General features: G+C 35.2%; 1 protein-coding gene across 2 annotated transcripts in view; it reads right to left on the reverse strand.

The window, feature by feature from the left end:
• Window positions 1–349: 349 nt before the first annotated feature.
• PTPN3 (protein tyrosine phosphatase non-receptor type 3) overlaps window positions 350–15,253 on the reverse strand; it is a 119,667-nt gene continuing 104,763 nt past the window's right edge. For both annotated transcript variants that reach the window (XM_058038487.1, XM_058038479.1), the window contains exons 24-27: window positions 14,900–15,028; window positions 8,747–8,892; window positions 7,994–8,129; window positions 350–4,111 (exon numbers count right to left, since the gene is read on the reverse strand). In XM_058038487.1, the coding sequence (XP_057894470.1) occupies window positions 4,034–4,111; window positions 7,994–8,129; window positions 8,747–8,892; window positions 14,900–15,028 (489 nt within the window). In that variant the 3' untranslated portion in view covers window positions 350–4,033. The remainder of the gene's footprint in view (window positions 4,112–7,993; window positions 8,130–8,746; window positions 8,893–14,899; window positions 15,029–15,253) is intronic.

A 15,253-nucleotide genomic window follows, 5' to 3' on the forward strand; every position in this document is an offset into this window, starting at 1 on the left:
AATGAATTAATCATCCACATGGCCTTTAAACAAAATATTTAATGAAAATTTTACCTTCTGTATAGCTTCAATTAATAAATGCTTTTAACCAAGTAGACTGGTTGCAGGTTACTAATCAAAATATAAATATTTCCCAGCACATGTTTTCTGGAAAAGCTGAAAGAATCAAATAAACTCGCACTTAAATGCTGCATTTCAGGATAGAAAAATAAAGCCATTATCAGTGAAATAACTATGTTTAAATTATAATTGTCTGAATATGAACCACATGCACCTATTTTGAACATTTATGCATTCAGTCTGACATAAGAATACTGTCTATAGGGAAGAGCTTTTTTTGTAAAAAAGTATCATACTATAAAGCCAATGCAAAGTTCATTATATAGTTCAGAACTAGAGTTCTTCTAAAATAGATATATATTTAACCAAGTATTGCAGAGTAGGAAATATGAGGCACCAGAAAAGGAAAACCAACAGTTAAAAAACTGAGTGCATATGAAGACTTATTGCTGAATTTGTGGGTACATTTTGACTGCATACAATTTAGTATCAACACCTAAAAGACAGGGTAATTAAAAGCAAACCCCTAGATTACAATTTTTTTGTTTTTGGTAAAACACCATCACTATTCAAGGTTTGGCTGTATTTTAATGACTTGTATTTCATACATCTGGTTACACAAAAGGCATTCATGGTTTAGGGCACGGTTTTTCTTATTTTTAACATAGCAAGACCTGTCCCTTTCACCTTTATCTCAGAAGTGTTCCTCTGTGAGATTTCTGAAGACGTGCTGAATAGGCAGTTTAGTTACTTCCACATCAAACATAAAGCCACTAAGTTAAAATTTGTTTGATTCTGTAGAAATAAATGTTAGTGTATTTCACAGTGATGAAAATGTCAAGGGTTTATTGCTCCCTCTTCATCCACCACCACCACACCAGACATTTTGAATACTTATTTTCATGACCATGCCAACACAGGGAAAATCAAGGGTAAAATGTTTATGAAGGTTATACAGAATCTTTTCTTCACAGCATCTTCTACCACTTGCCAACTGCTTGATAATTAAAAACTTTGTGCTCACAAGTTTTAACTCCCACCAAAATCCCCCCAAACCAACCATTTAAACCTATATCTTCATGATTTCCTAATTTTTGTGTAAACAAAAGTCAGCAGTAAGATGTTTTCATAATTATGCTTTCATTGCAAGATCAGATCTAAGGCATACTTCATTCAGTGCAAAGTCATCACACACTACAGAGAGAAGACAAAACCCCTTCCATTCTCCCATATGGATCCTACAGGTACATGTGCAAAATCCAGCAAGACTGAAATAAAGATGGACACAATATACAAGATACTTGTGTAGTTAATATTTCCTCCTAGGTATTTAAAAAAAAACAAACAAAAAACTTGTAGAGATTACTATTTATATAGCTTTGAGCATTCTCTCTGTGGCCAGCAATTTCAAACAAGTTATTAAAATCCAAGAGCTCCCCAATGATATTACCAAACCCATCCAAGTTTACCAAAACAAGAGCAGCATTTGTTGTCATAACATGACAGTCATCCTTTAAATGCACACATACTAATCCAAGTCAAGCCTATACCATGTATCTTGAGACTGGAATTATACAAGAAATACATTTACAGTGCTTTGGTAAGTACATATTAAACATGAAGAAACATAAATAGAAATTGGAATATAGGAATAACCTTGAACACAAAGAAACCATGAGTACTTCCATGAAAGTCACAAAGATGCTCTAAATATTTTCTTACAATTTATTTTCTTGCCTTTTTTCACTTCTTGACAAACTATTAAATGCAAGTCATGCCAACTGCAAGGGATGACTCTGAGACCTGGGCAGAGGAAAACTTAAAAAACCAAAAAAGAGATGTTTTAACAGACAGGCACACACGTAACAAAGCTTCCCAAGCAATATGTGCATGTCCACTACCATTTTACATTTGGAGCTACAGACTGATTGAGCTACTTGATGCAATTTAGCAAGATAAGAGTGAACCAGTCTTTTGGTTTTTAATCTATGCCCAATCAAGCCAGATGACAATGATACAAAATATTACAGAAAACTCCAGTCGAAGTGAAATTTGGAATGCACTATGTAAAGATGAGCACAAACCTATTCACCATTCAAGCTAACAAAGCCAAGAATGTTTCCATGTTGCCAACTACTCTGCACATCTCAATTAAAACTCTTTTGATCAATAAACAGTAACCAGACATCCTCTTCAGCTATAGTTAAAATTGTAATCTTGGAGAAAGCATCAAGCCTACAAAAGACAAGTCAGGAATTTAGCTCATCCTACATGCACTTTCTAGTTACCTCCTGAGGGAAAAAAAACATAGACTTCCAGTAATATGAGAGATGCATATTGTACAGCTGTGATAGTTTCTATAATGAAACTCCAGTTATAAATGATAATATCCATAATACAAACCATAATTCTAAAATACATCTGAATATGTATGTGCATATATATCTCTCTGAAAAAAAATTATCTAATTTTCTCTTTTATACATATAAACATCTGGCTAATATGCCCCATAAAAACTTTACCCTATGTAGGACTAATTTTTTAAATAACAGAGTTTTAAACAGTCCCTTAGAATATTTTTTAAACACTATTAAAAAATTAATATCTATCTCAGGTTAGTCAAAAAGCACACACAAAATAATTTAACATTATACAAATGTGGTTATACTGTTCAGAAAGTCCAATTCTCCCATCTGAAATGAAATAGAGACCAGTGTACCTTAGGGTGAATTATTCATCAATGAACAAATTCATTCTTTTTTTCCATGTAAATCTTCAGGTGAATTTAACTGTGTTTCTGTATAAGCAAGAAACGCAGTAAATCTGGAGAACTCTTGCAAAAGGGAGTTGTGTTTCGCTGGAAAAGAGCGCTTTGCTGGAGGGCAGCAGGTCGATATTTTATCACCATCTGAACACTAGCAACACCTGTGCCCTTGTAAGCTTCACACCTTGAAATAGCAGCAACGTATTTGATGGGTTCAGTAGTAATTTTTCTTCCAGTATTGGATTAGACTACTTTGCATATACAGTAAGTCAAAAGTCTAGTACTTGTGTGCAACATTAATCCACATTTACATCTGAGAACTCATAAATACACATGGAAACAAACATGACAGAGAATTAAACCTCATTTTAAGTTAAAATGTTTTCAGTACACATATAGAAAACAGCAGTGAAAACTATAAAGGAGATGGACAGCAGAAACAGAAGAAAAGGGGTGCAATAACTAAAACTGTATGAAGTAGGTCACTGTCAAAAGGGCGAGTTGTAACTAAAATTGATCAACAGAAGATGTAGACTGTACCACCTGCATAAATGCCTAACTGCAGCATTATTTTCACATCACATACAGTAGATGTGATTTCTAAGCAGCATATTATAACAGCTGGCATACTCACTAATAGATTTACGGTAACTGAATACTAAATTTCTCCAGCCCAGTGTACAGTAGTTATGCATTAACCTTTAAAGCTCTTTGTCAGCCTTTTAGTCAAGGTTACAGTTCCATGGATATTTAGTATCCCAATAAGAAAGTTACAAATATTCACCTTCAATGAGCTTTCATATGATACAAATATATTAAATACCTTCTAAAGATGAACCATTTCAATAATAGGAGTTTTCCTTTTGCTATTTCAAAGGAAACACAAGGAACTTTGTAACTTCCAAAGTAAAGGGTGTTTAAGGCAGTAAAAGATATGTGTTAAGAGTTTCCATGATTGCTTATGGTTGTCTATGTGAATAAAGCATATTACACACAATTGCTGTCATATATTTATCTATGTGACTTTGTTATACTGTACATGATTTAGCAATCTTCTTGAGAAATTTAAAGTGCCACAGTTCATATGTGCTCATCTGTCTTTTCATGGGCTTCTAGTCCATTCTAGTTGCTTTCAGAAACAAGCCCTTGCTTTACTTAAAGAGCAGGTTTTTTAGGCAAAAAAAAAAAAAATCATCCTTCACTGCTGTGCTAACTGGAATCCAGTGGTCGAACCAATCCTTCTTTGTAAACACGAAGAATAGCTTCACAAACAAATTTGTATTGACTCTGTGGAGGAAAGAAAACACAAAACCATTTATGGATGTTCAGTTAAACTGCTGATTAGACAGTATTATTGAATAGGACTAACAGATCCACAACTTCCTTTTTTCCTGAGCAATGACAGCAGAGGAGCTACAAGGATGGGAGGAGAAAATCCTACTCCTCTGTGTTCACAGTAAACAAAGCTGACATTTACTCTTCCTTGAAGGACAAGCATTAAAAAATCACACACCAAGGAAAATATAGTTCCCCAAACTAAAATAATACGTGCTTAATTTTCAGGGAAAAGAAATTATTTGTAAAAACTATGCATGACTTTTGACTAAATTTAACTTGATATTTACCTTCTTTATATAGCTCATCTATTTTGGGAGGGGTTTGGTAGTTATCTGATTATTATGAGTATTCTGAGCTTGCCAATCTTGCAGTTACACATTACTGGGCACATTTAAAGTTGACACACAGTATCTATAGGTGTGACTACCTAACGGAAACCCTTATTTTTTTCCCCCAAACAACCTAGAGTACTGCAGAAGGAGTCACTTTATTTTCAGTTTTTGATCAGACCACTTATCTCCTTTTGTAACAGAAAGGGGATTAAAACCTTTCAAATTAAGATTTTTGAAGATGAGTAGCCACATTAATTCTTCTCTCACTCAACATTTATCTCAATTAGATCTCAAAGTCTTCACAAATTAGAGTTTCTTTCCCGCATTATACTATTACAAAGACTAGCTCTTCCACGACCTTGTAACGTAACTATTTGTTAAAAACAATTAGCCTGTAAGCCTCTTCCTAAAAAGTGATACAAGGAGACATTATCAATAGGACTAGTGCAGAACTAAAAATCCAGGTAGCCTGAATAAACTTTTTTGACTAACACAATCCTGAGAACACAAGATGATTGAAATTTAAAAGAACTTGCAAAGATCAAAGCATCCTCACTTCTGTGAAACTACTATTGTCAAAACCCCCAAATGAACCCTTTTCTCCAAAGTTTCATGACATATATTCAGAAAAGCAAAGCTTCCTATTTTTCATATCCCTTTTTTCCATCTTTGAAATCTTCTCCCAGCTGCTCTTGTATTGTCAGCTCCCATCAACTCTTCTGAAGCATCTGGAAACATTCTCCCACCATCTCCCAAAGGGCAGGGCAAAAAGATAACATTTGGACTGTGAAGGACCTTAGGTTGCCTCTATATACCAACAGTTAGGAATGTTATTCTTGTCCATAACATAACACAACACATTTTCTTTGAAGTACAGAAAAACTGAAAGGAAAACAGGAAGGTGGAAATGAGTTTTCTGCATCTCGATTTTCCTGCCTTTTCTTCAACCTTTCAGTCAATTACTCCCACCTTCAATAACACTTTGTTCTTATTTCTTAATTACCTTGTCTCTTCACTGTTATTGTCATTTCCATATTTCTACTGCCTGAACAAGCCAGGTGTGGTATTTAGCTCTCTGTTCAATACTTCTGTTAACTTGGGTGATCAAGTTACTGAACAAATAAAAGAATGAGCACTTCACCATTGCTTCCTCTGACTCAATCTCTGACTACTTGTTTTCCTTGCTCTTATCTGTTGCATGTATTCTTACTGCTCACTCAGCTGGTAGCTACTTCTATTATGTACATCCTAATGTATTCTGCATTGCTTACATACCTAATTTCTCTTTATTGGTTCATCTTTCTTTTTTTTTTTTTAATGAAAGGCCATAGAGTTACACCAACTTTGTTGTAGATTAATCATTTTGGTTGAATGATGGATTTGCTTTTTTTGCTGCTCACAGCAACAAAATTACTGGGGTCTTTGAGAAGCTACAGCTTCCACAAGATTAACAACAGACATTAAACTGACCAGGTAATAGCTCTGATCAGTTCATTCTTTTTGAGTATGCCCTGTCACAATATGTATCTGGCAAATCATATCACCTTAGAATTGGAGCACACACAGAGTCCCCACAGGGCAGCTGAACATTCTCTAGGCAAGGCTATTAAAACTGAACTATCCCTTTATTACAACTGAAGAATCTCTAACAACTTCTCCCAGACACCCTGAGCAGGATCTCAAATATGAGCAGTGAGGCTGGCTGGAACACAGGCATGGGAATGGGATAGAGCACCCAGGACAGATCAAAATATTAGCATGCAGCTCTCTAGTATTCTGTTTTCTCACAGTTGAGGGCTTGCTTCTGTGCCTCATTTACAGCACAGAATGCCAATTTTGCTCATTGGCTTTTCACAACAGTATCTGCCTTCTTCAGAAATAACAAGCAAATTTAGTTTCACAGTATTGCTGCTACAGATCATCCCTCTCCTGACTGTGCTGACAGCCAACTGTGTAACCCAGCAAGCAAGGTAAAGAATCCTATTTTAGGTATTCGTTTTCCACACCAGGAGCCTGACTGTAGCTGTATTTTTTACTATTCCCTGTATTCTTCAGTTATGTCAAAGCGTGGAGTGAAAGGAAAATGCTGGATGATTTCTGTTGTAACAAAAGGAATTCAGTCCTTTGGCAAGCTGAAGTTTACTTCAGGTTTTTACATCTGATTCTCAAGAAGGGGACCACTTATAGAATGTTGAAGCTTGAACTTGTTTAGGCAATTTTAGAACCTGAGGGGTATAGACAGGTGCAACTCCAGACGTTAACACTCAGCTTCCTTAAACTTGAAGTTAGTATTCTTCATCTCATGACCATCTTTATCACCAGCTCAGCTTCCACTTCAGCAAGGAACAGGCAGGGCACCCTTCAAACAACTCCCTTCCAACCACACAGTCCCAACCCTCTTCCAGAGGGTCCTTTCCTGCTGCAATGAACATGAGTCCCAGCAGCGTGCACGGACAAGCTCTGCTCACTGAGCACTCTAATGGTACACAGGCAGCTGCAGATCCTGACACTTTTATGCCCTTTGAGATCCAAGATTTCCCTCACATCTAATCATAATGCTAATTCTGCAGTCATTAACCTGTTAATGGATAGAATATGTCTTTTTAAGTTAACTATTTTTGTGATCAAATGGATTTGATTTCAATGCATTTCAGCCATTTTATTTATGAGACAGAAATACCCAATTGATTGTTGACTTTCCATGTCTAAACTCCCTTACTTTCATTTCTCATAGGGCATTTAGCTCTCCAAGATAACCCACACTCAGAATTCTTGTCATCCAGCCTCTCCTAAAGAAAGAACAATCTCTCATCCTTCATCTGTCTCTAATGTCAATATGTTCATTTCCAATGCTGACAAAAAAATGGCTCTTACAAACTCAAGTTGTCTCACTTTCATCTTAAAATTGCCATCTACTTCCATGTTTCTGTTACTCATGCTACACAACTTGCCTTTAGTTTTTTTCCAACTGGGTAATGGTAAAATTTAAACAAAGGAAGTCTATATGTTCTTACAGAATTTCTACTCTAAAGTGGGCTTTTGAAAAGCTACTTCCTACTTTTCAAACCGGGCCAGAAACACTTTGATTTTACCTTCAACTTAATAACTTCCATTGGTGTTCTATACTAGAATAAAAGCAAAAATTTACTCTATCATCTTGCGGAGAATTTAGACAAAGGACCTGGAACAGATGATCAGTACAAGTCTGACTTAGGGCATTCTAGCTACTTACAATGTATCAAAATCAATTATCTTTTCATGGCAAGATAAGAGATATTTTAAAAATACAAAAATACATGCCTCATTAGAAAAGCAGCCTTTGCCGCTATGCTAAATTATGCTAAATTTATTTGATATATAATGTTTGATATAAAGTTTGATATATAATGGCAACTGAAGATTCATACTACTAGATCCTTTATAAAAATTTTGGACCTGTTTTATAACTTGACAAGTGCAGTATATACACAGAAAATGATGCTTCCTCTCCATCACTTACTGATGTTTGCACCATCATAGCTCTCTGGTCCCGCATTTTCCGTACAATATCCAGTGGATAAACAGGCTGGTTCCTTTCAATTAAGCACATGGCTGTTTCCATAGTGACCAACACACCAGTGCGACCGATTCCTGCGCTGTGAAATACAACAGGAGAACAGTCTATAAAATGAGGCTTTTGCAAAACACCAAATTCGTATCACAATCTTAATAGTAGGACAGCCTTGGAAATTACAGGAAGACCCTAGTAAAATCCAAAGGGAGTGCAAAGTTTATTTTTACAGCAACTTCAGTAATAATTTCTGGTAATTACTAAAAAGAAAATATTTTTAAATATAAATAAAACTAAAACTTCACCTAAAGTAGATATATTTTTAAACAACTAAACTGCTCAAACTGTACAGGTTTGATATTTTTGTCTTCAAAAAGGTAAGATCTAATTGACTGCTTTTATGACACACACACACTTGAACAGCAGGAAAAGAATTTTAGCAGTACCATTCAAAATGAGATTACAACATTGTAGAGGATAAAAATCAGAAAACAAACTAAACTGCAGATTACCAGATCTGTGATAATTATGTGACTAAGCCATTTCACCAAAAGGTTGGAGAAGAAAGGAAAGACAAAGTAAATTCATCCTTTAGATATAGCATCAGTGTTTCCATCATCAGCAGTAAATGCTCGTATTGCACAGTTTAATATTTTCATCTCTTTCAAGGATCTATAAATGAGAGTTTTAAAAGACAAGTACCTGCAGTGAACAAGAACTGGCTCATTCTTTACTCTCTTTGGCCTCATACAGTTCACAAACTCCAAGAAGTCCATGGAGTCATCAGGAACACCATGATCAGGCCAAGCTACGTACTGGAGATGGGTGACGGTGTGCTGTTGTTCTGTCTAAAATACAATAAAGTTTTTTGAAAATGGCCACTCTTATGACTCCTGTATTAATGTTTACTAGAAACAAGTCATATTTTTCACAGCTATTTTTTTCTGCAGATGCAATAAGAGGTAGATGGTGTAGAAAACGTTTGTGATTTAAAATTCAGTGTGAAGTATGGACATGTAATTCTCAGAAAGAATTCATAAGGCACAACATTTTCTAAATAAATGAAGTATGAAGTTTAACTTTTGTGATCTGAAAATTTTAATTTTTTTGATTTATTGACTATTGACCTATTATATTTTGACTCACCGGAGGTAAAATGCTTTAAGACATAAGCATAACAGTACTGCACAGTAGTTTAGAACTGGCTGGAACAAACAACTGAGAACAGCAGAACTACTGAGGACAATACCAATATAACAGGGATTTAGGGCTATACAATCTATTGTAAATATGTCCGTGCACTCTTACAGATTCAGGTATAATAAGGTTGCCTGCAACACTTGCTAAATCTTGTTTCTGTTAGAAAACAGTATATATACATATATATCATTCATACACACATGCTTAATGTACATATGTGAATGACATCTGTATAATCCACAGGAGAATACTTTTTTGTATGGAAGCAATATAATTAGTTAAAAGATTCTGTAGTACAGAGTTCTTCGTTTGAATTTTTGAATTATATGTAAAAACCCTGAGGTTTTACAGAAGTTCTTTCAGCTTAGCTTTTTGTTAATTTTGATTATGAAATCACTCAATCATCAATGCATTCAGATTGAGTTGAACTGATATGTTACAGATGTAACTACTGGTTAGGGTGGGAAAGAAAAGTCCTAAGATGCTCATGAGCTCTGAAGCATCATGCAGTGAGGATGTCAATCTTTACAAACTGAGACAAGTCTTCATGCTCCTTTATTCCTGCCACACATTTTGCAATAGTTAAGCTGTTACTTGCTTTTATTTTATGTCCATTATCGGACTTAACATTTGGCACCCCTCTGAAATAAAACTCTCCTTTATGACAGGATTAGTCTATAAAAGCTGGCCTTTCCCTAGTGGTCCACACAGGAAGGTTTCTGTGATGCTAGTGACTTTAAAAGGTTTTTCCCCTTTTCTCTTGTGCTCTCTACTGCTGAAATATACGACCTCTTTTAAATGTCTTCGACTGCTTGTTTTCCTCTCCCACTTGAGGATGTTCCACTGCTGGGGAACAGGCTAGTAGGACACAAAAGATGGAATAAGTACTCCCCATGTACTAAGTAGAGTCTTAGGGAATACATTTATTTCAGTCAAAGCAAGTGCAGAAATTTACAATTGCCCACAGGGACAAGAAGAAAAATTACACAGCTCATACTTTGCTTCTTAAAAGCAAAGCCTGAGCAATCAACAATTAAAAGGTACAGCATAAGGCCCACATGGACAACATAATCTAACATGAATGACCAAGCTCATTGTAATACAAATTACATCAGGATCCACCATCCAGGTCATCAAAAGATGCACAATGACCAGGATCTCTTCATGAAAAAGCATGCATGGCCTTTTGCTATCCAGCTCTACTGAGTAGGAAAAGTAGACCTTGATCAAATGATTGCCATTCACATTTTTCTGAAATGCTACAGATTAAAAAAAATACAAAAATATGTCTAGAAAATGTCATTAAAAAGTTCTCCCTGGAAAATCTGTACTTGCTTAATCAGAACCTCTTCAAAAGGGAAATGAGATAAAGCAGCAATTACATGTAAGAGTTTGAGCTGATTCTCTTAAATCAGAGATGTTTGAATTACAGCATCCTGGTGAAACAAATACTTGATTAATTCGAAAATTATCCAAGACTGAATATCCAGTTGCTTTCCATGTGCTTCAAGAACTTAAAACTACACAACATGGATAAGTGCCAGTGGCACACCTGAGAAACACTTACAGTGATCAGTAAAAGCAAAAAGTCATTTTACAAGCTTAGAATAAAGGAAAGAGCTGACTGAATTTTGACTTATCAGTACTTCAGGCTCAAATAGAGTGAACTGCATTTAGTCAAATAGTTTACAGACACTAGGTACAAAAAGTTCATTACATAAGACTTACTCAGAGTAAGAATACACCTAGAAACATGCACTTCGTCCTCACAGCTGCTGCTTTTGGTGTAAGCATCTTCAATTTTGGTTATGCGCCCTAATCATCCTTAGAGACCAACACAGGTGGTTTTTAATTATTCCAGGTATGCCTCAAGCTTCAGTGCAGCCTTCCAACTATTTGTGTTTTAACATGATCAGTTTTGATTCTTCTGTTGAGCTCTTCTGAGATGATTCAAAATGCTGAAACTTGACTATTCTGCTTTCCACTTCTTTCCAAAATGCACAAGTATTTTAAAACACTTTATGTTTTATTAGCAATGTAAATAGTAAATATATTCATGTATGTTAGAATTAGTTTTTCTATGCATGAGTTTTTATCTCTCTCGCAGAAAATGTCAAAGCAGTACTCTGCTGAAGTCCAGATTTTTAAAGTTATTTTTAGCAGGGTTTTGGGCTTTTTTTAAAACACATTATTTTCAAGTCTAGTGAAAGTCAGTTTTTAAACACAGAAAATGTCAGCCAATCAACACCCCACATGGAAATAACTTACATTAAAAGACCATCACAACTACTCAAATCTGCATGAAAAAAGCACTTCTGCATGAAAAAAATGCTAGAATTGTAGTTACTGGTTCCATAGCTAGGCCTACAGTACATGTTCTGGTAGCAATATTTATTTTTAAACACTATTCCTCTCAGATCTTGCTCCTTTGTACAACCTGATAATGGAAAATAGGAGGTAACTTCTCATATTCAAGTTATTAATCAGACCAGTATTCTCTACAACTCAGTTTAAATCTTTTCCACAATATTTTCTTTTAGCACTGAGGTTTTCTGTGACAATCATCCTAATGACTGATAAATGTATAATTTTTCTTCATAAAAATCTGGCTTTATTAGTCCTGTTTTATGAGTCTTAGAGAAAGTGAGACAGCAACAGCTGCTTATGGCTTGGTTGCTATTTTTGCTTAACTTGATCTTGTACACCTTGCTATTCCAAAATTATTTAATTTTGGTTTTTTTGCATTCATGTGGACTAAATTCAATGGAATTAATGTATTTGGTATTTCTCCAAATCAGCTTAAAAATTACAGATTAAAAAAAAAATAGCCCAAACAACAGAGTCCAGTGACACTTCAGTAATTTGCCCAATTTGTTATCAGCCCTTTGGCCAACATTTAGCTTCTTCATGGCATTGATCCACATTTACTTAGTAAGGAGCTACAGAGGTGTAAGATATCATGTTTTTCTTACACTTATACAGAGGTGTAAGACATCACCAGCTCTTTGTTATTGTGCTTCTTTGCTGTCACTACAGCGAAGCTGTTCAGCAAAATAACTCCAACAAAATTATGTACTTGTGCCTCCTGGGCATTTTCAAGATATCTAACTGCAGAAGCAGCTTCATTGTGGTTAAGCTAACATCCTAGATTTTGCTCAGAAGCACATGATCATTTCCAGTGAGCCTGTCATTGGGGCTGGAATTCCTGACAAAGAATATGTTCTGTCACAGGTAGTGCTTCAAATGCACTTGCAATACAGCTGTACTGCCAAGACCTTCAGCCACAAAAATATCCAATCTTCATCCATCTGCAGTTTGTAGCCTTGCTTATCACAATTACATCAAAAGGCAAACTTCCTTGTTTCATTCTCCTTAAATGATAGACTCTCCCTGATTAATAAAAGATTTGTGTGCTCTTCAGAAAATCAACACAGAGATCTTAGAATCACAATAATCATATAGAAAGTAGGAAATTTAAACTTGAAATGTCAACCTTAGTTCTTACTTATGTTAAAAACAAGCAATTGATTTTGCATTTCAATGTTTCAGTTAATGTCCTTTTTCACAGAAGTTACAACACAATCTTCAATAATGAGACAAAAAAAAAAATCACAATGTAAAATTACATTAACCCTGAAATGGTCTAAGCAGGAAAAGGTGAGCTCTTTGCCACTGAGCTTCACAAACACACCTTGAAAGCTGAGTCTGAATGACAAGGGTTAAAGCTGAGTTTCTAAAGAATATATACTCTGGCAAATGGCATTTGTCATTTCTTGGACCACTGTTCATACATTATTGTGCTGCTGTGTACACTTGCCACCACATTTCTCACTTACTTTTGTTATTTGGTTCTTTATGTTTCAAAAGCAGTGAGATTTAATGGCCAATCATACATTGCAAGGCATTTATCTCAAAGGAAACAATGAAAATTTGTTTCAGGCCTCAAGCTATTTTGTCAAGGATCATAAAGAAATACATATCTCAGTTTACAAAATAGTGCACTGTGTGTTGAACTCTGCACTCTCACTACATGATTTCTTTCCTTTGGTCTGCTTGTTCTGTCCCCAAAGTGTTCTGAAGCTTTTTTTTAAAAATAAAGAGCTTCGACCAACCCCAAAAACCCCCAGACTTAGTGCTACAGTATAGCTTTTGATCTTGGTCTTGAATAGACGAGGCTGGAAATTAGACCTTTCTTCATTTTATGAGATTTAGAAAGATTACAAATAAATAATTTGCGGAAAAAGGACTAAAATTTTGGGTACATATAATTGCAGCACTACTTTTATGAGGTTAATTTCTTCTATGCTGACATTCAGGTTTATCACTTACAGAGTAACTGGCCAAAATAGAGAAACAAATATCATGCTGCTCCCATACTGGGCGGTTTCTCATATCTAGAAATAGAAGTAGAGTAAACCGTCTTGACTGAAAAACCTTTAAGGACTGACATCTGACATCTCACATGTTTATGACTGCAAAGGAAAATTTAATCACATTGAAACAAATTTGGATGCACTGTCAAGTGAGAGAATGTCAAGTTATAAATGTATGAGACTAAAGGATTGGTCATCTTGCTGTAAGAACCTGGATTAAATATTATATTTCAAAACAGATATTGTCTTTTCCTTGCTTACTACTTACTATTACTACTAGCAATTCTGCTAACAGTAAAAGCTACTTAACTATACAGAAGTTTAAAAGACTGACTGCAAATTTGCCTTTGGTGAGTACGCAGCCATTTCTTATACACCTTAGGATAGCATAAACCCTTCATCTTTTTAGAAAATACCTGTGGCCATAGAATTTTGGAAAAGAGATGAAGAAGGAAAACATATAGAAATGAAGGTCAACTTAGAAACAAAAATCAAACTTCAACCCATACAATTCAGGTTGTGGGAAGGCTAGATGTGACCTGAACACGGATTTCACAACACAGTATGCTGTGTTTTGCCGTCTCTTTGCTTTCTAAATTTCTAGGCATTAGCATGAAAGTATTAGGAGTTATGGAATATAAGTATTTTTCACGAATTTTACACATTTCAATTGAGATACATATGGACTTTTTTCTTTTTAAAAATCTGACTAAAGAAAATGAAAAGGAAGTGGTGAGATTCTGCATCTTCTCTCAAAACAACTTTATTATGCTTCACTTCTTTATTAGCTGTTCTAGCTGCATGTGCTATTAACCAAGTGATCCGTATTTCATCCATGAAAGGGCAGAGTTACTTAAGAAAAAACTCTCTTTATAAATCAAAGTACTTATGAAGAGTCAGTGATTGCAAAACTGTTTAAAGAAAAGCACTAAATTTCCTTTTGATGCTTACTGCAGTACCTGTATTATAATAGCATAATATATTACAGCATAATGTATTATAGAACTTCAAAAAGTGTGTCTTTGAAGAAGCTCTAAAGAAATAATCATACCATGTTGATCCATAGAATGTATACATATTCTGTGTTTAAAAATGTATGTGTCTGCGTGTGTTTATAGACACACATCATATCCACACAGAGATATACACATACACATTGCCAAATAGTCTTCATCTTAGCATATGGGTATTCTTAGCATTTAGGATTCTAACATTTATCTACCTATCTATAAATGTATTCATTCAGCTTGTTGGGGGATGATTAAAGGCAAGGAGCATTTACCTCAATGTTTGTAATGACCATTTCTCTGACAACATAAGCAATTGTGCAGTCTTCAGAGTGGCACCTGACACGGAAGCAGCCGTATTCCATTACATCTGGTGGATCAGGCCAATACTGGTGACATTTGGTCTGTAAAGGAAATCAGGCACACGTCAAAACTATTGTATACGAGCCCTTCCATTTCCAGCCTTCTTTCTTGTGTTATGGTTCAGGGAATTCAAGGAGTGGTACTAAATCTGTTTTAGTTTGCTGGTTAGATTTTTTTTCCATCCAAATTGAAAAATAACAGGACAAAATAGGCTAAGTTCTCCAGAAATTTCTGTTTTAGTAATTTATAATAAATATTCAGGTAAA

Source organism: Melospiza georgiana, chromosome 1 (assembly GCF_028018845.1).
Source record: "Melospiza georgiana isolate bMelGeo1 chromosome 1, bMelGeo1.pri, whole genome shotgun sequence".
Taxonomy (NCBI): domain Eukaryota; kingdom Metazoa; phylum Chordata; class Aves; order Passeriformes; family Passerellidae; genus Melospiza; species Melospiza georgiana.